Source organism: Penicillium cosmopolitanum (genome assembly GCF_028827165.1).
Source record: "Penicillium cosmopolitanum strain IBT 29677 chromosome Unknown utg000009l:1.0-9042332.0:1.0-9050551.0, whole genome shotgun sequence".
Taxonomy (NCBI): Eukaryota; Fungi; Ascomycota; class Eurotiomycetes; order Eurotiales; family Aspergillaceae; genus Penicillium; species Penicillium cosmopolitanum.
In genome coordinates this window covers 5,212,997-5,232,297 of record NW_026622679.1, presented here as the reverse complement: position 1 = coordinate 5,232,297, position 19,301 = coordinate 5,212,997, and the positions used below count along the sequence as shown (strand labels likewise).

The following is a 19,301-nucleotide window of genomic DNA, read 5'->3' as shown; positions in this document are numbered from 1 at the left end:
AAAGTTGAAACTATCAAAGTCGGGCCTCCACCAAGGTTCCCCGTCACTGTCGACTTTTCGCTCTTTGCCCCTCACATTCGTTCTTTCGCGCAAAGATGAGTGAGTCCGAGACGCCTATCCAGGCACCTGGTCTGGCCGATGGCCTGGCACCGTCCCACACCTACTTTCCTAACCAGGGTTATGTCAATCCCGATGGCACAACTGCTGCCGCGGGGCAGGAATCCACCCAAGTGCCCGAGGAGGGGCAGGAGGGAGAGGACGAAGATGAGGAATATTATGACGATATCTTCGAGGAGGAGTTGGACACCGAGGACTTCAATTCTGCAGACCCATCCGACCTGACCAAAGCCTATAACCGTCAACGCAAGATCAACGACCTCGCTGCCGATTCCAACATTCCTAAATGGACATACCCAAAGACCAACACCCAAAAGCCCTCCATCAACACACATGCCTCCGTCGATGATCAAGTCAAGTCGCTGACTCGCCATGCCGCCAAGATCAAGCTCGATACTCAACAATCCGGCCTTCAAGGCAAGGGTGACCGTGGAGGAGATCGCGCGGACCGCGCTACATCGGAACAAGTCCTGGACCCCCGCACCCGCATGCTGTTGCTGCAGATGATCAACCGAGGGATTGTCTCCGAGATTCACGGCTGTCTGTCAACCGGAAAGGAAGCCAATGTCTATCACGCCATGTCCGTCTCAGAAGACGAGGACGCCGCCCCAATCCACCGCGCCGTCAAGGTCTACAAGACCAGCATTCTGGTCTTCAAGGACCGCGATAAGTACGTGACTGGTGAATTTCGTTTTCGCCAAGGATACAGTAAGAGCAACAACCGCGCCATGGTCAAACTGTGGGCCGAGAAGGAAATGCGTAATTTGCGCCGAATCTACGCCACCGGCATCCCCTGCCCGGAGCCTCTTTACCTCCGCCTCCACGTCCTCGCCATGGGTTTCATTGGTAGCTCTAAAGGTGTCCCCGCGCCCCGTCTCAAGGATGTAGAGTTCAGTCGCGAGGAGGCTGAGGAACGCTATCGCTCCCTATATATCGAATTGCTCGGCTACATGCGCGTCATGTACCAGACCTGCCGTCTTGTTCACGCCGATCTGAGCGAGTACAATATGCTCTACCACAAGAAGCGCCTGTACATCATTGATGTCAGTCAGAGTGTTGAGCACGATCACCCGCGCAGTCTGGAATTCCTCCGCATGGATATCAAGAACGTGAGCGATTTCTTCAAGCGCAAGGGCGTAGACACTCTTCCCGAGCGTGCTCTTTTCCAATTTATCGTTTCCCCCGAAGGTCCTAGCGACTTCACTTCCGAGAATAACGAGATGACCGAGACGATTGAGAAATTGCTCTCTGCACGTGAAGAAGGTGATGACGAGCAGCACGAATCAGAGGATGTCGACACCGCCGTCTTCCGTCAGCAGTATATCCCGCAGAACCTGGAGCAGGTTTACGATGTTGAGCGTGATGCAGAGAAGGTGCGCGATGGTATGGGTGGAGATCTTGTTTACGGAGACCTGCTCGCTGCCGGCAAGAGCAAGAGCAAATCTGCCCCCGCCGAAGACGAGGCTGCCGACTCAGAGTCCGATGTTAGCGGCGGTGTTTCTGTCTCCGGCTCTGATGATGAAAGTGATGACGAGGAAAAGGATCCGTTCGCACCTAAGCAGCCCCGTGGCAAGAAGCACGAGGATAAGGATGTTAAGCGTGAACATAAGCAAAAGGTTAAGGAAGAGAAGCGCGAAGCACGAACGAAGAAAATGCCCAAGCACATGAAGAAGAAACTGGTCTCTACCTCTTCTCGCAAGAAGAAATGAGCCATTCTTTCTCTGCTGGGAATTGTTGTTTTTTTCTTCTCTTTCTTTTTCACCGTGCATGGTTTTGGTTTGGCATGATTTTATGATTAGATGCATATATGGGATGGAGCATTTGGATATGACTCAGGCTATGTTTGATACCTCGATATAGACTCGATAGGATTTATGCTAGTTCATGAAGGCTACTTTTGAAAATATTTTAACATGATGTTGAGGTTTATACTCTTGTTGAAGTTTATTATCTAGATACCGGATTTCCCCCGCAAGGTCTGGTACCGGACCATAAAAAGAAGCAATTATAATGCTATATCAAGTGTGACCAGGGAGCGGTCACGAACCGTAGTAGATACATCATGGTAGCCCGCGCGCGGATGAGGCAAACGGCTCCGGTCAATCAGGCGATGAGTAGTAATTCCAGTGAGGGGATCACATATTAGTAGGTAGTAGGTACAAGAGAACGCCACGGGGCTTCTGAAATACCTAGGACAATTTCGAAATATAATAGGGCTAAAGGGCAGAATGTTCAGTATCATAAGAACCATTCTGGAGCATATATGGACTCGTTCCATAGCTGCTGACCTGGGATGTCACAGGCACTATGCAGCCACACGAATCGTTCCAACACTTGCCGCAACTGATCCCAGCTTTGCAGTTTGTTCAGCTTGGACATCTCATGCAATCGGGTTGAAAACCAAGACCTGGTTTGGCTATGGAGTGCCGCTATGCCGCCAATCGTGAGCGCCCAGATGAGATCCCCATGCCGGTGACTTGATTTCCAGGACAAGGGCGAAAGCTTCTCAAATGCGCACTTGAGATATTCAACCAACTTAGGCAGAGGAGAAGTGTCATATGGCAATGGAAATATTACTCCCGTTGAATATATCAGGGCAGCAATCCGATAAATTTCATATGAGTGGATCAAATCCAGAGGTACTACTCCGGGAACTTCGTTTACCGATGGCAAGCACAATAAGGAATGTTGGATGAAGTTGCGCTTATCGACAATTTCTTGTAATGCCCTTTGGTCCGAAGAGCCAAGCGTTCTATCCTCAAGCTCCTGAAGAGAAGTGGAATAAGACTTCATGAATTGAAATATCTCATGCAGTCTCTTTGTCAAGGGATAGTCTCGTCCCGCGTCAATTTCGAGGTCCATAGGCATATCATGCAAGGAAAACTTGTCACTCATGCTTATTTCCATGTTGCCCTGCTGGGCATGAAAGGGATATCGTGGCAACGACAATGTCCTAGAGCAGGCAATTATATCGGAGCTGTACAACTTTGAGATGAGATAAGAGCCCTGACCCATGAATTTTGCGTTTAAGCTTACAGTGAGATTATTGCCGCAAGACCGGGCATTCTTATCTCCTTGAGTCCTCCCTTGAGTTGGACCAGTTGCAAAAGACCCAGATGATAATCGTTCTTAATGGCCTTTGCTCCATAGACTTCCAGCCACTGCAATCGACGAAATGAAGATTGAAATGGTGACTCTCTTTGGCTGACAAAGCCAATATCTGTAGAACTGTGGTTGGCCATGCAAAGGGCGCACATGATAAGAGCATCCGTAATATGCGGACTTGGTTTTTGTAATGACTCTCGAATCATCCTGGCGGACTTCATTTCAAGAAAATGTATGATTTGCCTCCCACCACGTAGATATTGCTTTTCGATAGGAAGTGGATTGCTTCTCATATGACACAAGGCGGAGAAAGAAAACACCAGGCACACCTTCTCGTCCACCATATATAGATGGGACCAAGCACTTATCGCCGCATTGTTCATTTGCTTGGAGCGATGGGGAAATAAGGTGGGCCACAGTACCGACACACCTGCGGTCATTAACATTCACAGACATACTATCGCCCTGCCGACCTGTTTATACGTACTGTATTCGAAGTACTGTGCAAATGACCCTGATGGCAGGTCTTGCAACGGATGGCAGTCGAAGGGATCCGGTGCCCTCGAGCCGAATTTTTCGACAGTTATCGGCCACATGTTCAGCTTTGGCCAACTTTCCCTCGTTATTCCGAGAGTTTCAAATGAGGGTGGTGGGCTTGGCTGCGTTTTGTGAGCCGTCAGTTGGTTGATGTGAATATCTTGAGCATGTCGGCTTTTTGATTTCGGTGGCTTGTCAACTCTTGTAATTGTTGAATCATCTCTGTTGCTTTTTCTTTTTCTACCTTCAGTACAATTGGAGTCAGACACCATTTTTGTCACCCCTCTACTCTTTCTATGGGGATGATGCTGTGCCGCTTTTGATCGTATGAGAGAACGAGCCCACGAAAGTTCAGTTCCGGGAGATTTGGTAGGGGGTTGATAGCCCACAAAAGCATACTTCCCTTTCCCTGGAACCGTAAAGGATGAATCAATGAAGACTTTTGTGTCCATTGCGGTAATATTCCGAGGTGTTTGAAAGACAAAGCATCAGTTCAGTCTTGGTTGGGAATTTCCTGGTGGAGGTGCTGAGGGTTGAGTAGTGGGGGCTAGACGATCTTGGTTCAATTTTTCCCCACAAGTTATGCCGTCAAATGCTGCATTTTTGGGCCCTTTGTGTAATAGAACGCAAGATGAAATTCGAAAAGCTTTTCGAATAGCCAGCCTAGTGTGGTTAAGTCAACGACGTCATTATGTTTGGGTCCATGTGGTGGATGCACCGAATCAATAATGGGGTAGCACTTCGAAATTTGGGAATGACTCAAATTGAAGAGCTCTACAGGCATAGCGTGATTGATTTGGTTCTAAGTGGAGAAACCAAATCTGAAGGAAGAAAAGGTTGACTAAGGTGCATTTCCCCAAGTAGGATGCATTTCCCCAAGTAGGAGAAGCTCCACTCTTTACTTTGCCACGCAAGGCCATGGCATACACGATTCACCGACATACATCTTACTTTACCAGCTGCTTCACTACAATGAACATGCCAATAGAAGTTAGTCATGATGAGAATGGAAGAAAGAGGTGATGTCAGGTGTAGATTGATAGAACAATGGAGGGAGGCTAATAGTTAGTTATAGGCGACCTAGGAACAGCCTGAGGCATCACTGTCTCAACAATTCACTGCCTCACTGTTATACATGCCTTTATCATCTTTCCTCTGTCGACACTAATTAAGTCTCCCGATAAGCACCAATGCTGGCTACACGCCGTGAGTAGAGGTACATTAGGTCTAATGGGTTTTATAGTGGGTAAAAGCAGTTCATACACAACAGCGGCGAAGCTTTAGAAACCAAAAATAAACTAGATGCCCTTCCTACCGACAACTACTGAGTATGAAAATCTCCAAATTTGACCTCGATTGGAGAGTGCCTCTTCAGCCTTCTGCCGTATGACACTTTCTTGCAAAGTGAAGTTTTGTGGCATAAATTCCCTTACCGTTTCCAATGCCTTTGGCAGCATGCCCATCTCGGCTTCCTTGAGAACATATGTTCCCTCCTCCACAGAGATTGATTGATGGCTGTCAGAATAGCTATCCGATCGTATTATATCTCTTGCTCCTTTACCTCTCAACGCTGTCTCCACAAGATCTGGGAGGCTGCCAAAGGAAATATATGTCAGTCGAGATCCATATGTGTCTGACCCGGATCATAGGACTAAATCCCAAAATTTCGAAGCGACAAAACAGGAGAGCCGCTTACGTCGATGAAAGGCCATGGTACTTCATATGACCAGTTATAATTTCATCCAGCATATCAAGTTCGGTGTTCGAAGGGACGGATTTCACTTCATTCCAATTCACATCGCCCCACTGAATATACCCACCTGGCTCTTTTCCTTTCAGTTTCAGCGAAATAAACTGGTGGCTGCTAGGGGAATTGACGCACTTAATAGCTCCAGGACGTTAGATATAAAATTATCCACATTCACAGCTTTGAGTGCTTGTACCACCAGTCGAATATTGACCAAGTCAAATTGCGCATGGTATTCTGGTGGAAAGCGTTTGGTCATGTCGTGGACTTTGAACTCAAGAGAGCAGCCCTGTGGCAGGGACGAAGGAGTTGGAAATTGTGAATCTGATAAATCGAATCCGACGTAATGGCCTTCGTAACTAAATTCTGTGGCTACATCCACTAGCCAGATGCTATATGAGATATGATGATTGTCAGCTGTTGACTAATGGACCAAATATGGAAATAGAAATAGAATTCCTTTCCCTACCCAGTTCCTGTTGCCACGTCTGCAATCTTCCTTATTTGTTGTTTTGGAATAGAAGGGTGTATCAAGCCGTCGGCTAGACGGGTAAAAACCCGATGTTGTTGATCCAGTCTGTGTGAAACACACCCCGTTGGCTTATCTTTTTCAGGTATATTTGCGTTAACGGAAATTGAAGACGCGTACCTCTGCGTTTCTTCCTTTCCACGGGGCAAAGCATATACTTCATGTTGAGGCTCCTCAACACCGCGTGATGTCATCTTGGTTGGTAAGTTTTCTATATATGGGTTTATAAACGTCGTCGATCGAGTATCGGAGATTTTCCTAGTATTCTTCCAGGGACGATAAAATGTCAGAGAAAATGGACAAGAGAACACGAAACCCAGGTCTCGAAGATCAAAGGCCATATATAAGTATTCCTGAGAAGCTGTCTCGGCTCCCCCGGACTGATTGCTTTCCCCAAACTCTATTTGTGAGGGTTGAAAAAGGCGTTCGGAGGCCGGATTTGTAACAGTCCCGATATGACAAATGAAGGACGATTATGACTGAGTCTATGTTGACATACTACGCTCACGCGTGACTATGATTCTCATAGATAAAATTTTCCAACCAATCCAGCACTGACTGTGTAGCTTCGGTTTCTGGGAGCCAGTGTGTGGGGTGAGAAAAGTTCTCGTAGCAACTTTTGACGCTTCCTTCCGTTCTAGTGCTTAATTCCCACTTCTCCTGCCCCGGGCCTTTTACCCACTGAAGGAGAATCGAGCACGGCCCTGACCGATCTGAGTGCCTGATTCTCTCAGTAAGCCTGCCATGAGTATCATGATCTACATTCCGTGTTTCTTACCTAAGCCTCTGCACCGCCGAACCATTTTATGCCGATTAATCATAAGAGAAACATTTCATCATCAAGCTGTCAGTAAAGTTGGTAACGAAGTCGACCATCGCAAAAGCGATTGTAGAATCTGAAAATATATCATGAGGACCAATGTTCAAATCGTAGGCGCGAGGTTGTAAGCTGAAAATGTTGGTTGCTGAATTGTTCATCTAAGGGTTTCGGCGACAGGCATGCTCTTACAGCTCAATTTTTGCACATTCTCGGAACTCTTGTCTACCAACACATTCGGAGCACCACATTATGTTCATTTTACGGACCTTATATTTTAGTACTCAATTAGGTGAGATAGCCCAACTTAACTGCGACTTCAGCAAATACTTATGGAGTGCTAAAACGCCAGCAAGCCCACCATTTTCGCGGCGCGTCTTCTCAGATACCGACCCTCCTTTCTGCAACACATCAGGGTTTGGAACTTATAGGATTGTGGTAACAGATCCACCCTCGAATAGAATACATTCTGTCAAGGTATGTTTTTAATTATATCCCAGTGGCCCCACAACTACTACTACAGTGTGGCAGAGCCCGCTGGCCTGCGCTTAGCAGGCTCATCGGTCTGCTCAATTCACTTTGTTGCATACCGAGCTGTGAGTGCGATCCAGGCCCCGTATTGCACAATGAATTAAGATGATCATTTCGAGTAGCACGTTTTCCCAGGCTTCCTTGGTTTTGGTTTCACTCCTTCACGGCTCGAAAGGCCTTGATTTGCTGCTGGGAAAATGCTCATATTCATTGCCATCTGCGTTGTCAGTTTAATATTCCGGTCGGATAATCTTTTGTAAGCCTGGAATGTTCCAAAGTTCCTCTTGGCACGCGCATCCCCGTCTACCAGTGTCACGCCCGGTCCGCTGATCTCCGCATGGCCTCCGGCCCATATTTGGGAAACCATGGGCGCGGCAGGCTGTGCTATCTGGCTACCACAGATACACAAGGACAGCCTTCGCCGGAGAAAGCCCAAAATGAGGTCAATGGCTGCTTACCTAGTCCAGCACACGATTTGCACGATTGTTATATCGCCGGCTCTCTTGAAGTTTAAATTCGCGGACACATTCCGCAAGGTGGCCTTGAAATGCATGCCGGAGACCGCCTCAAATGATAGCTACCACGGGCCGGAAGGCTACCCCAACTACCAGCTCCAATAGACCACCTGCCTGATTCAAAAAAGAGAATTCTATGCCGCATTCGACACTGAACGAATCTGGCTGCAATGCCTGTATTGGGCTAGCTGAATCTAACGGCCCGTTTTGCGACGCCTGTTAATGTGATGCTGTACGTGGTTTGTTTTGTGGGTTGCTCGCCCAAGCGGGAAGGCGCTTGTCAGCGGCAAAGTACCCCACCGAACCGCTCTTCAAGGTAATGGCTAAAAACACATCTGACAGGCATTGGAGGAAATTGGGGAATTGCGCTGTCTGTGGCTGTTATCAGGAGTTAGCGTCAACTTTCAGTGTTGTTTGGGATCGGGTATCACGGCAGCGTTGAGATCTGGCGATTTTACGGATAGAGTCCTTACTGTCAAAATACTGAAAATTTCAAGACATTACGCTGCTACCCTTATTATTCCGTCACATTTCGTACTGAGTAGCCTATTCGATCTGGCAAGGATTAGATAGCACCCTGTTTCTACATATAGCCATTGCTCTGGGCTGCTTGGAATCGTAGATACAAATTGTATAGGAAGACAGTTGAAGAATACTACGGTCCAAGTCTTACTTCGCGCATGAAAAGGGAATGGGTTAATTTACTTGATATTATGACAACGTAATCATTTCTTTTATTTTTAAAACACCGTCTTTTAGGGAGCGACACATAGACCCGATTGGATGCGTTAGCCTATTCATTTAGAAGCCTTATGAGTCAATGACCGCCAGTTCCCAAAAGTCCACTGAATCCACGGAATCCACGAAAGCTTGGAACCTGAATAGAAGTCATTATACTTTCGAAATGGTATAAATCCATACGTTTCCCGCACGTAGTGCAGTTGTTTCTTTAGTAGTCTATGTGGAGTCACCGACTTCTGTTATGGAAATCAGCCAAAGAAACCCGCCATTCAGCTGTCCCTCATCGCATTTTGGTGAGCCTTGGCTACGGCATGGTTTGAACGTAAGTGTGATTGCTCCCCCCTACCAATGACAACTATGGTTACTGAATGCTTTCCAGGGCTGTAAAGATGTCTCCGAACTCACGACAGATCAGACTCCGTGGGCTCCGACATTATTCGACATCACTCAAAATCCTTACCCTCTAAGATCAGACGCTGTCACATTTATCGATACCGCAGGAGAGTATGCTAATTCCTTCCGTTATAGTCCAAATCTATCTACGTAATGAACTTTTGCTTATTATTTTGCCTGTACAGGAACACCGCTGCTAGGGATCTCAGTGTAACACCATACGACCGCAAAGAGAAATTATATCAGGCCTTTTGCAGCACTCAAAGCAAGCCACAAACGCCTATAGGCTCAGCAAAAGCTGGGATGGATTCCACATCGGCCACAAAGCTGGATCGGAAAAGATCTCAAAACCGGATGGCGTGAGTATCATAATACGTGATAAACCAGAAAATAGGATATGACTGAAGCTCAAATTAGACAAAGGACATTTCGTGAACGAAAATACCAATATACTAAGTCCTTAGAACTACGAACCAACGAACTAGAGAGCGAGGTGAGACGCCTTAAGGAAGAAAATCAACAGCTTTCAATATCATCACCACCTTGTGATCAAAGTCAATCTTCGAATACAAGGACTAGTACGCCCTGTCTCATATGCCGTCATATTTTACAATTCTGGAGGGATGGAATGACGTGCCCAGACTCAGTTACTTCGGAAAGTTGCAGTGATGTCTAAAATGAAATGTGCAAAAAGTGAATGCAAAAATAGGAATATCATGCTTCTAGTGCAGTGGCCTCAAGGTATTGAAGTAGGTCCCATACCGCTGAAATTAAGCCTCAGCTGTTCACTGCGAAATATAAATATGAGTTCGATAAATATGACTACTAAGGCTTTCAACGAGCTCCAGTGAAAGACTTCGGTGATCCAGCGAATTAATAAAACGCCTGAATCCAATCCATCCTAAAGATTGAAGGGAGCCAAAAAGGGAGAGTTTATGGCAGGCGGGTACCACTTCACTACGATACGCCTGTAATACGTCAAATATAACATGGCGAAGACGCCGTGCGGGCGCCTGCAAAAGGCCCCGGTACAGAATGTAAGGCAAAGAGGCGAAGGAGATAAAGGACATATAGAGTAAATTCATCACTGGTATCATGCGATCTTTTACGTCTCAACATGCCTGGCTCAAAGCTACGGGTCAAGGCTAGACTTTCTGAACCAGGCGACCTGTTATCGATAAAATGAGAGAATGCCGAGCCTCGTGGTCTTGACCACGGTCAGCGGACGAACAAGCAATATTTTGGCTCATTCTGCCTAGACAGGACTTCCTTGGGTTTAGAGGCGATAGGAGGCTAAAGTTGAATGGGAAAGATTGAAGAGGCAGAAAGCAGAAGGGTGCAAACAAGAGGGGAAATTTAGGGGGATGAAAAAGCTAAATAAGGATAGTGATGATATCAACCTGTGATAGACGTCGTAGATTTACACATAACAGCTTCCAACTCGACAATTCAATACAATGGCCAGCATGCGACATATCCAGCCGAATTGGTGCTAAGTGACGAAAAAGGAACTGTTTGGAGAACGGTGAAATATTCGGTATGTTACGTTGTCTGACTCCCAGTCGTTCCGAACCACAACGCAAATTCGACCTAGAGAATGTGTAGGTGCAGACAATGTATAATCTGTCCTCTTATAGGCCAGAGAAGAATCCACGTTAAGGAGAAGGTTGATGAGTGATACCAGCCGCGATGGTTACAGGGGTTTTCATCGGGCTCATGAGAACCGGCATTCGTTCAAGTTGTCGCATTCTAGCAGTTTCATCTGACAATGAGCTTGTTGTGTTGGGAACCCTCACCCCTTATGTAGGGTTGACTATCTATTCGTAGTTGATTGTTTTCTAGGACGATTGATCATGTACTAGATCACGTAACACACCACGTAATATCAACATGCGTAATATTACTAGTATCACGTAATAAATAAAGGTCACGTAATATTGGCTTATAAATAGTTAGTGACCGGACTTGTTGGAATGGAATGTAAATGTTACGTCTGAATGAGAAGCTACACATCCATCGCCAACCAATAGGTTCTGGGTACTTTCCGTAGATCAGGGCTCGCCCACTAGGGCGGCTGAGGCGGGTCATCCGGCTTCTCGACGATGTAATACTCCGGCATGCCACTTTATTTAGCCGGCGTTTCCGTAGCCTATTGAGATTATGCCATGGAGTTACATATTTAAGACCCGGGAAGTACAAAGCCTTCGGGTGCGTCTAGCCAAATCGGTTTTCGAGTCTACCTAGGTAAATTGAAGACCAGCGGGGACACCATCAAGCCCTCCAATCCAGCAACCTCAAAGAAAGATTTCCAACCTCCCAACGGAAAGCTCTCGCCTCTCTGCGCCATGCAGGCTGTGCGCCATCACCCTCCTGGTGGTACTGAGAAGCTCAAAATTGCTCTGGAAGATATACCAGCGATTGCTGACGATGAAGTCCTGGTCAAAATACACGCGGCCAGCGTCATCTGGATGGAGCTCTACTGGCCGATCTACCAGAAGGAGGATGGTACATTCAAAACCCCTATCCTTGGAGAGGACTACTCTGGCGTTATAGCGCAAGTTGGATCCGGGGTGCCACATGACAGCGGCCTCGAAGTCGGCCTCGAAGTCATGGCCTTCATGAGCAAAGCTTTTCCTACTGAACGAAGTATCGACGGGGGCATGGCTGGCTATGCGAAGGCTCATTTTTCCCACATGGTTCCAAAGCCCCGAGCTTTAAGCCTCACCGACGCTGCATCGGTGCCACTTTCTGCTCTCACGGCATGGCAGGGATTGATGGTGCACGCGAAGCTCAAAGCTGGACAGACCTTACTAGTCCCCGGAGCGGCAGGTCCGACTTCGATTTGGGCCGTTCAGATTGGCAAGATGCTCGGAGCTCGAGTTATTGGTACAGCATCGTCTGAAGAAAGCTTCAAGCTGCTCAAGTCATTCGGAGTGGATCAAGTCTTAAACTACAAGGAAGTTAAGCTAGGCTCTGTTTTGAGGAATGTCGACGTTGTCTTCGACACCGTATGCGGTGACACGTCGAGGGAGGCTTTGAAGACTCTCAACAAAGATGGCACGCTTCTCCACCTCGTGGGTAAACCGCCAGATGACATTGGCAAAGACCCGCGGGTAAACTTCTTTATTGTCGATATGGATGCAGGGCAGTTAACGAAGATTGCGGATCTGATTGACGAAGGCAAGCTGAAGCCTGTCATCGACTCGGTGTTTGACTTCCACGACGTCGTAGAGGCATTCAAGAGGGGTGAGACTGGACACGCTCATGGAAAGATCCTGCTTAGGGGCCCCAAGGTGTGACATTTTCGCCGTCATTGAGCTCCAGAGCCGGGGATCCTAGTAGGAATGTCGCATTACGTTGCTCCGGTGTTGAAATGTTTAGTGATTACTTAACACTTGCATTAAGTCTGATTGTTTCTGCGATCCAATTCTCATACAAATTATTTCGAGTTCTGATCCCTCATTAAGATCCTCGCGTTTAATCCCTATGTAGACGAGTATTTCTTCGTGGACTGTAGCAGCGGTTTGAATCAGTATTTACAATCAATTTGAAGCGAAGACGAGTGTAATGACATCAGATCCTGGCTATGCTTTCGACTTGCTTGCATATCCACGAAGACCGTGCGTGGGTGCCAAGTTTTAGATTTAGTATCTTGTATTTGATATCAAATTCTCCGGTCGAAGTTAAGATTCGTATATACCTTAGGTAGGTACGTAGGTGGACTCCAAAAGCTGTAATTTATGCCATTTTGAAACATCTCCCCATCAGTGGACCCCTCCCCTTTGTATCATTCTCGATTGTCTGTTCACGCATGTCCCTTGCTATTTATTGACGCGTGCGGTGACTACTCTTTCCATGTGAATTACTCTTTCCATGTGAATGATTTGCTCGAGACGGTACTATAAAGGAAGAAGAGCCTGAAATTGCTTTGATATAAACGAAACTAGATATGAGGCAGGCGGCATAATTGGCGGAAATTTGTTGGCTCTTGTAACGAACTGGTGTTGCTACCATTCGTGGATGCCTTACGCCTACGGCATCCACTTAGGCATCCACTGCCTAAATGTATCTAGTTCATCTAAGCTCCCTTCTTCTTCTCTTCAAGCTATTACTTTCGTCGAAAGTTACTATTTCCTTTGCCTGATACGCTACGTCGCATCTTGATCTCTGTGAGTACCTGGGCACCTCACACTGGATCGCCCCCAGAAGATGAGTAGCTGTTACTTCTATTGAAAATATCTTTTGATTCTATATCACACGCTCACTCGAGGCCGGCTTTTAGCTGCAAAAGGCAAAAAGAAGAAACTCATGCAACCAATTATTTACTGTGGACGTTAACGATGTGGGGCAGATGCTGAGGGGGATCGATTCTTGATGTCATATTATATGAACTTCTCGCCTCCTCAAAACTGTTCGAGCCTTACTATTCGGCATTTTGCTATTCAAAAGCGAAAGCTCCAATGAAGAAACCATCAAATATTTAACTGACTATTCCTATTAAACATCGATTCTTGACTCAGAGTTGTTCCTGGAATGCTTCTGCAAACTATTTCGGTGCGCGTCATTATTCTAGGGCTTGTTAGTGTCTTTCGAGCACCTTAGGTAGAGTCTTCGCCACGCAAGCTATTCCGAAAGTTAATGATGTCACCTGGGGTTAGCATATACCAGCTTGTCTTCTTTGTCGCGCGTCTTCTCTTTTTCCCAAACACTCTCAGCGAAGAGATTACAGATAATCGAAAACTTTCCCTCAAATTAGGTTGTACTTTTGCTCATGTCAACTATCCCAATGTCAGGAGTATCCGCTTGTATACCTTGTCGCGAACGCAAAAGGCGATGCGACAAGGAAGTACCAACATGTTCAAATTGCACCAGGTATTTATCCTAGACGGTCGTCCGACAAACGGAAAAGCACTGACGTAAATCGGGGGTAGAGCAGGCCGAATTTGCTTCTACGACACCCAGAACGGTTCTTCTCATAGTCTACATTGTGCAGAGGAAAGGCGTTCGTCACATTTTGAAGCTCCAGCATCAGCCCATCTCTATACTTCTAATCCGATGCTTCATTTCCATCACTCTATACTGGACCACATTTCTCTCAATCGTGACTCCTTAATTTGTTTCCTAGCTAATCAAGTCGATCGCTTCGTCGGGAATCATAACGCGCAGTTAGAAACTGCGCGGCACTTCTTTCGAACTGTCCATTCTTGGATTCAATTCGTTCACATGCCGAGTTTCATGGGACAACTAAATCTCAATCAGACGCGACCAACTATCGACTCATCCTTTCTCATTCTATGCATGCAACTATTAACCACCGAATGCTCCAAAGATGGATCATCTCCCGAAACATCTCCGCTTTATGTCATAGCAAAGTCCATAATCCCAGCAATGGAGATACAAGGCAATATTACGCTGCAAAACATTCAGGGTCGCCTGCTTATTTGCCTCTATGAGATTGGGCACCTGATCCAGCCAGCTTTCTTTCTTTCAGTAAGTTCTGTCGCACGCTGCGCGATTGCCATTGGCTGCAACAAAAAGATTAAGCCCGGCGACGGCGTTGCAAGAAGTTGGTTTAATTTGGAAGAAGAGAGACGCGTCTGGTGGGCTATCTATATACTGGATTCGTAAGATATTTCCAAACTTTCCTACATATTGGATATGCCTAATTTATATTATAGTTATATTCCAATTCTGACTGGCTTCTGCAATTTTGTCACTAATGACCCATCATTGGATGACCTTTTACCCGTAGAAGATGAATTGTGGAATGCGAGTGTGCGTATTCATCATGATACAGAGATCTATACTCAGAGATGACAATACCCTAGACGAGTCACATGCCTGCGTCTCTTCCGCTGATGACACCAGAGAGTGTGCGAGTAGGGCCCCTAGCTCGAACTGTACAAGCGGCACACTTATTACGGCGTACCATAATTCATGTGAAGGGAACACCTCCTAATCCAGCTTTCAATACGAACGAGGCCATTCAGCTTTACCGCGTAATGACCACCCTCTCAGATTTACTCTCTCAGCAGGCTACGGATTCATATTGCATGAATTTCTGTGGTGCCATCGGTATGTGCAACAGGTTTGTAATCCACTTCGATTAAAACATTCACTTCTGAAATGGCCTAGTGCTCGCATTTTACTCTTCCAATACCATCAAATCGACGAGTCTACAGGACACCGAGAACAATGTGATCAGTATTTCGGATCGGCCATCGACTCCTGCGCACCTGTTAACAAGATGGCAAAAAGATTCAATTCAATAGCTCCCATGTTTGACTTGAACTCACTCAACTTCCTTCTGCCATACTCTATCTACCAGGCTGCGCTTATTCAAGCAACGGGATTTTTCCAAGATCCCAAATTGGATAAGATACGGATTGAAGAGTTGTTGAAAATGCTGTCAATTTTTAGCAAACGATGGAGAATTGCAGGTACGCTTGATATAATTATATTCTATTGTGTGTACTGACTATGTGACCCAGAGATTTACCTCGAAAAGTTGACTGATATAACGAACAAATAATGTGGTCCAGAGATTACTGGGTAGGGACTACACTGGCGAGCCACTATTTCCTTGTGTCTAGATCCACGGAATCCTAGTTTAAGTTGATCCGGGTCATTCGATGAGGTTCCAGAAGGTAGCACATCAGTTTGATGTATATGTTTGATCCCTACCAGCGGCAAGTCAACAAGAAGGTCCACAAAAGTGAACAAAAGTTGTTTAGCAGCAACAATAATGAATGTGAATTCACAGGAAAATTCTTGAGTCAACGTGTGTCACTCAATCAAAATCGAAAGATAAAGTCCTATGATACTCGCACATTGATTGGATATAAACGTGAGCAAACCATCGTTTGTATCACAAAGAAAGATTAAGTAGTAGATATATACATTTCAAAGGCTGTTGGTGCGAGTATTTGACTGAAGAGGCACAAAGAGACCTTAATTTGATAGTTCAAAATAGCAGAATAGAGGACGCGCATGTGGATATTCTATTATTTGAGAATAAAATAGGAACCTTTGAACGAGATATAGCAAAGCCATTTTCCATTAATATTCACTGCGATTAAATGTGCTAGCTCCCTCTATTTCATGAATCTAGGAAAATGAGTTGCTCTTTCGGCATGCTAACCTTTAGATTTGAGATTGTGGTTGACTACCAAGGGGCCTGCTTAGGCCAGTAAGATTAGAACAGCTTTAGATGGATCTTGGTTCCTATATATACTGTTCTAATCAATAGCCTCCCGATACGAGTTGAAAAATTGCAAACTGTGTTGGACATTTTGGAAACACTCGGAGAAGAATTAGATGACTAGACTAACGAAAACCACTTCCTACCGCAATCTTAATGGTTTCCGTGTGACTAAAACTCGAATGCGATAAGAGTTGATTCTGTTGGCACCAAAATCCTTTCACGTAAGAAGCATGATGGCGTCTAGTGCAGTGTTGGATAGTTTTTGTGGAAACTGTCTGTAGCCGATATGTTACGCCACCACGACTTGGTTTTCTCGCCGAACTTGAAATCAGGGACAGACTTTTTGATGAGTTCCTCTAGAGGATGGAATTCATCAATTGCTTTCCCCCCAGCACCCCACAGTGCATGAGCAAGCCAAGGCACTATATGCATATCCGCCGCTGTGACTTTGTCGCCCGCTGCGTAGGGAAGCACAAGCATAGAGTTGAGCTCGTTAAGTCCCGCTGCAAAGTCTTTGTACCCTTTGCGCGAATCGGCAAAGAATTGTTCATGGTCGGGTCCAATTGCACTGGAGTTGTAGATATGATATAATTTCCCGTTTTCTCGAGTGCGTGAGGTATACAAAGGAATTTGTGGGTTTGTTGTACCGTACCTGATGAGTTTCTCTTGTCTGCTATTAACAAAATCCTTCGAAAAGCTAGCCTTTTTAGCACTTAATTCCTGTGCATCACGCGCCTGCAGGAGAATAAGGTTTGTTGAAAGTTTTGTTTGATGAACATGCGCAATCAGTTCTTCAACCTTCAAACGCTGTTCAGGATCCACAGGAAATAACGAAGGGCCTTTCGGATGATTGAAGTCCAGATATTTCAAGATGTCTGCACTTTCGATAAGAGGCTCGGGAAGAGAGGCTGACGTTAAGGATGGAATGGTGCCATTAGGATTGATTTGGACATATTCAGGAGAGAAATTCTCCCCATTGACTGTAAGGTCGTTAAGAGAGAGTCGCACAATTCCCAAGGTCTTGACATACCCAAGCCAACCTGCTTGATGTCATATTGGCTAGGCTTATACCCTTTCTCATCGATAGTGAGATGAGGGACATATGCCCACTGAGAAGCATCTGATGTATAAAGGGTGAACTGCGCTAGTTAGAGTGCGCCTTAGTTGAAACCAGGTGTTCATTCAGCCATACACGAGGGGGACCAGTGTCAGACATTACAGAGACGTTGATTGAGATGATTGAAAGCGAGAATGGGAGGGTGATTGCGATGATTTGCAAGGTTGATAGAGATTGGTGTTTAAATACTTGTCCCATATTCAACCGTTGCTCGAATAAAACCATTTGCAAATACGATCTGGTCTTGTTCGGACAGCTATCCTTTGTCGACAATTACGCTATCATGAACATGTCATTTATTATGGAATATCCCCGTATGCTATACAAGTGTAATTTGCTGAGTCAAGCCAAACCTTAAATTGGTATTGAGTTCGCCGTACTCGAGCACGAACGTGGCGTTCAAGGATCCAGCGACGCAAAGTCGTCCCCCGCGGGGAACCACGGATGCGGGTTACCCTCATATAGATCGCGCTCTGGACCCGATCTGAGGCAAATTAAAATCATCTTCCGCCGTGTCTCCGTTGTTATTTCCGTTGTCGTTCGGACCAACTGGAAAGTCCGGCGTCGTCATATGTCGGATGATATTCGCCGTTTGACCCTATAGGACCAAACTTGGCATTCTTCTCGGCCCGCTGGCCTTTTTTTATCCACAGACCCTTCGCTTCTTTTTCATGTGACAGAACAACTATACAGTTACAACGGCCGACGGAGATGTGCAGCATTACAATCACATCGTCCTTCGTGGCGGTAGCGGTGATAGTGGAAGTGCTCGCCGCCCAGCTAGCTGGTGCGGTGTAAAGGACCTGGTTGTGGAAAGTGGTGGTCCGGTGTTACCTGTGTTAAGGTTGGGTAAAAAATCGGTCGCAGAGTGCTGCTCTTTAAATGAAGTAATAACAGTCAAGTTGCCTACTGACTAGTGTCGAAGTTATGTACCCAAGAAGATGACCTGGAAATTTCCGCCTATCTACAAGAAAATGGATATTAGAAAGTACTGTGGATATAATATCATCGATAGCATCAAGACCAACTTCCAGAAGTTCGAGGAAACCTGGGGTGCTATAATAAAATAGCTGAATAGTGCTTACGAACGCAACAAGGCCTGTGAAGGCATTGAACTTATTTACGGCCGCGCCTGTTTTGTTAAGCCTAAGATAATTAAGGTTCAGCAGGAGACTAGCAATGTTACCTACATTACTGCTCCTTCCATTCTCATCATTATCAGTAAGCATCCTAAAATCCCTTAAATCCCTAGTGTATAATATAGTAGTATTAGCGATAGTTTCTTTGATAGTATGGAGGACTTCCTGACTAAGATAGCAGTTGTCAGTGCTGACTAGCAGATCTGTCTTTCTTATAAGAGTAAAGATAAGAGCCGTCTGATTAAGCTTACAGGTTTGAATGGCTCTAAGCGTGAGGTAAACAAGGTTTTGTAGACTATTGGCCGTACTTCTGAAGTTGAAGATCTAAACTTTGATATTTCTGGTAAAGATTTCTACGCTAGCAGCTACGTTGCCGTTGATAAGTACTCGAATACGTCTGTTGACGGTATTCATGTCCTTGGTGATGTTACTGGCTAAGCTAATTTTATACCTGGTATGTTTCCCTGGCCTTCCTCTACTAGGTAGATAACCTAATGTACTCGGTAGTTGTCCTTGCTGTAGACCGCATACTTGCCTACTGCATCGTTGGGCCCCTGAGAATAAGTCCTCTAGGGTCTTATATGACAATATCCCAACCGTCGTCGTCTTGTACCCCGAGATTGGCTTTATCGGCCTTCCCAGGTCTCCTCGTTGCAGGATATCTTCAAAAGATCATCCAACTTAGTGATGCGCCGAACATCATCCCTCCTTAAGCTGATCCGGGTGCTCCTCTAATGACATATCCATTGTCAATCCCCAAGGATCAGGATTCAATCGCGAGCTTTGGCTCTATATATACGTTGGATAAA

General features: G+C 45.8%; 8 protein-coding genes across 8 annotated transcripts; 6 read left to right on the top strand and 2 right to left on the bottom strand.

Annotated features, from left to right (window-relative positions):
* Positions 1-95: 95 nt before the first annotated feature.
* On the top strand, positions 96-1,826 carry N7509_010031 (serine/threonine-protein kinase RIO1; the record flags this gene model as incomplete). Its single annotated transcript, XM_056634668.1, has 1 exon — positions 96-1,826. The coding sequence occupies one exon, from the start codon at positions 96-98 to the stop codon at positions 1,824-1,826; it is 1,731 nt and encodes a 576-aa protein (XP_056485288.1).
* A 3,625-nt stretch (positions 1,827-5,451) lies between these two features.
* Positions 5,452-6,229, bottom strand: N7509_010030 (uncharacterized protein; the record flags this gene model as incomplete). The annotated part of the gene is made up of 3 exons (XM_056634667.1): positions 5,452-5,613; positions 5,685-5,898; positions 6,156-6,229. 3 exons carry the CDS (start codon positions 6,227-6,229, stop codon positions 5,452-5,454), a joined length of 450 nt encoding a protein of 149 aa, XP_056485287.1.
* Positions 6,230-7,748: 1,519 nt separating this feature from the next.
* N7509_010029 (uncharacterized protein) lies at positions 7,749-8,003 on the top strand (the record flags this gene model as incomplete). Its single annotated transcript, XM_056634666.1, has 1 exon — positions 7,749-8,003. One exon carries the CDS (start codon positions 7,749-7,751, stop codon positions 8,001-8,003), a length of 255 nt encoding a protein of 84 aa, XP_056485286.1.
* A 3,374-nt stretch (positions 8,004-11,377) lies between these two features.
* On the top strand, positions 11,378-12,331 carry N7509_010028 (NADP-dependent oxidoreductase; the record flags this gene model as incomplete). Its single annotated transcript, XM_056634665.1, has 1 exon — positions 11,378-12,331. The coding sequence occupies one exon, from the start codon at positions 11,378-11,380 to the stop codon at positions 12,329-12,331; it is 954 nt and encodes a 317-aa protein (XP_056485285.1).
* Positions 12,332-16,476: 4,145 nt separating this feature from the next.
* N7509_010027 (glutathione S-transferase family protein) lies at positions 16,477-17,452 on the bottom strand (the record flags this gene model as incomplete). Its single annotated transcript, XM_056634664.1, has 3 exons — positions 16,477-17,216; positions 17,267-17,375; positions 17,429-17,452. The coding sequence occupies 3 exons, from the start codon at positions 17,450-17,452 to the stop codon at positions 16,477-16,479; spliced, it is 873 nt and encodes a 290-aa protein (XP_056485284.1).
* A 472-nt stretch (positions 17,453-17,924) lies between these two features.
* Positions 17,925-18,270, top strand: N7509_010026 (glutathione reductase; the record flags this gene model as incomplete). The annotated part of the gene is made up of 2 exons (XM_056634663.1): positions 17,925-17,943; positions 18,047-18,270. 2 exons carry the CDS (start codon positions 17,925-17,927, stop codon positions 18,268-18,270), a joined length of 243 nt encoding a protein of 80 aa, XP_056485283.1.
* A 24-nt stretch (positions 18,271-18,294) lies between these two features.
* N7509_010025 (uncharacterized protein) lies at positions 18,295-18,597 on the top strand (the record flags this gene model as incomplete). The annotated part of the gene is made up of 2 exons (XM_056634662.1): positions 18,295-18,389; positions 18,432-18,597. 2 exons carry the CDS (start codon positions 18,295-18,297, stop codon positions 18,595-18,597), a joined length of 261 nt encoding a protein of 86 aa, XP_056485282.1.
* Positions 18,598-18,645: 48 nt separating this feature from the next.
* N7509_010024 (uncharacterized protein) lies at positions 18,646-19,205 on the top strand (the record flags this gene model as incomplete). The annotated part of the gene is given in 4 exon segments (XM_056634661.1): positions 18,646-18,675; positions 18,694-18,768; positions 18,787-18,918; positions 18,975-19,205. 4 exon segments carry the CDS (start codon positions 18,646-18,648, stop codon positions 19,203-19,205), a joined length of 468 nt encoding a protein of 155 aa, XP_056485281.1.
* Positions 19,206-19,301: the final 96 nt, after the last annotated feature.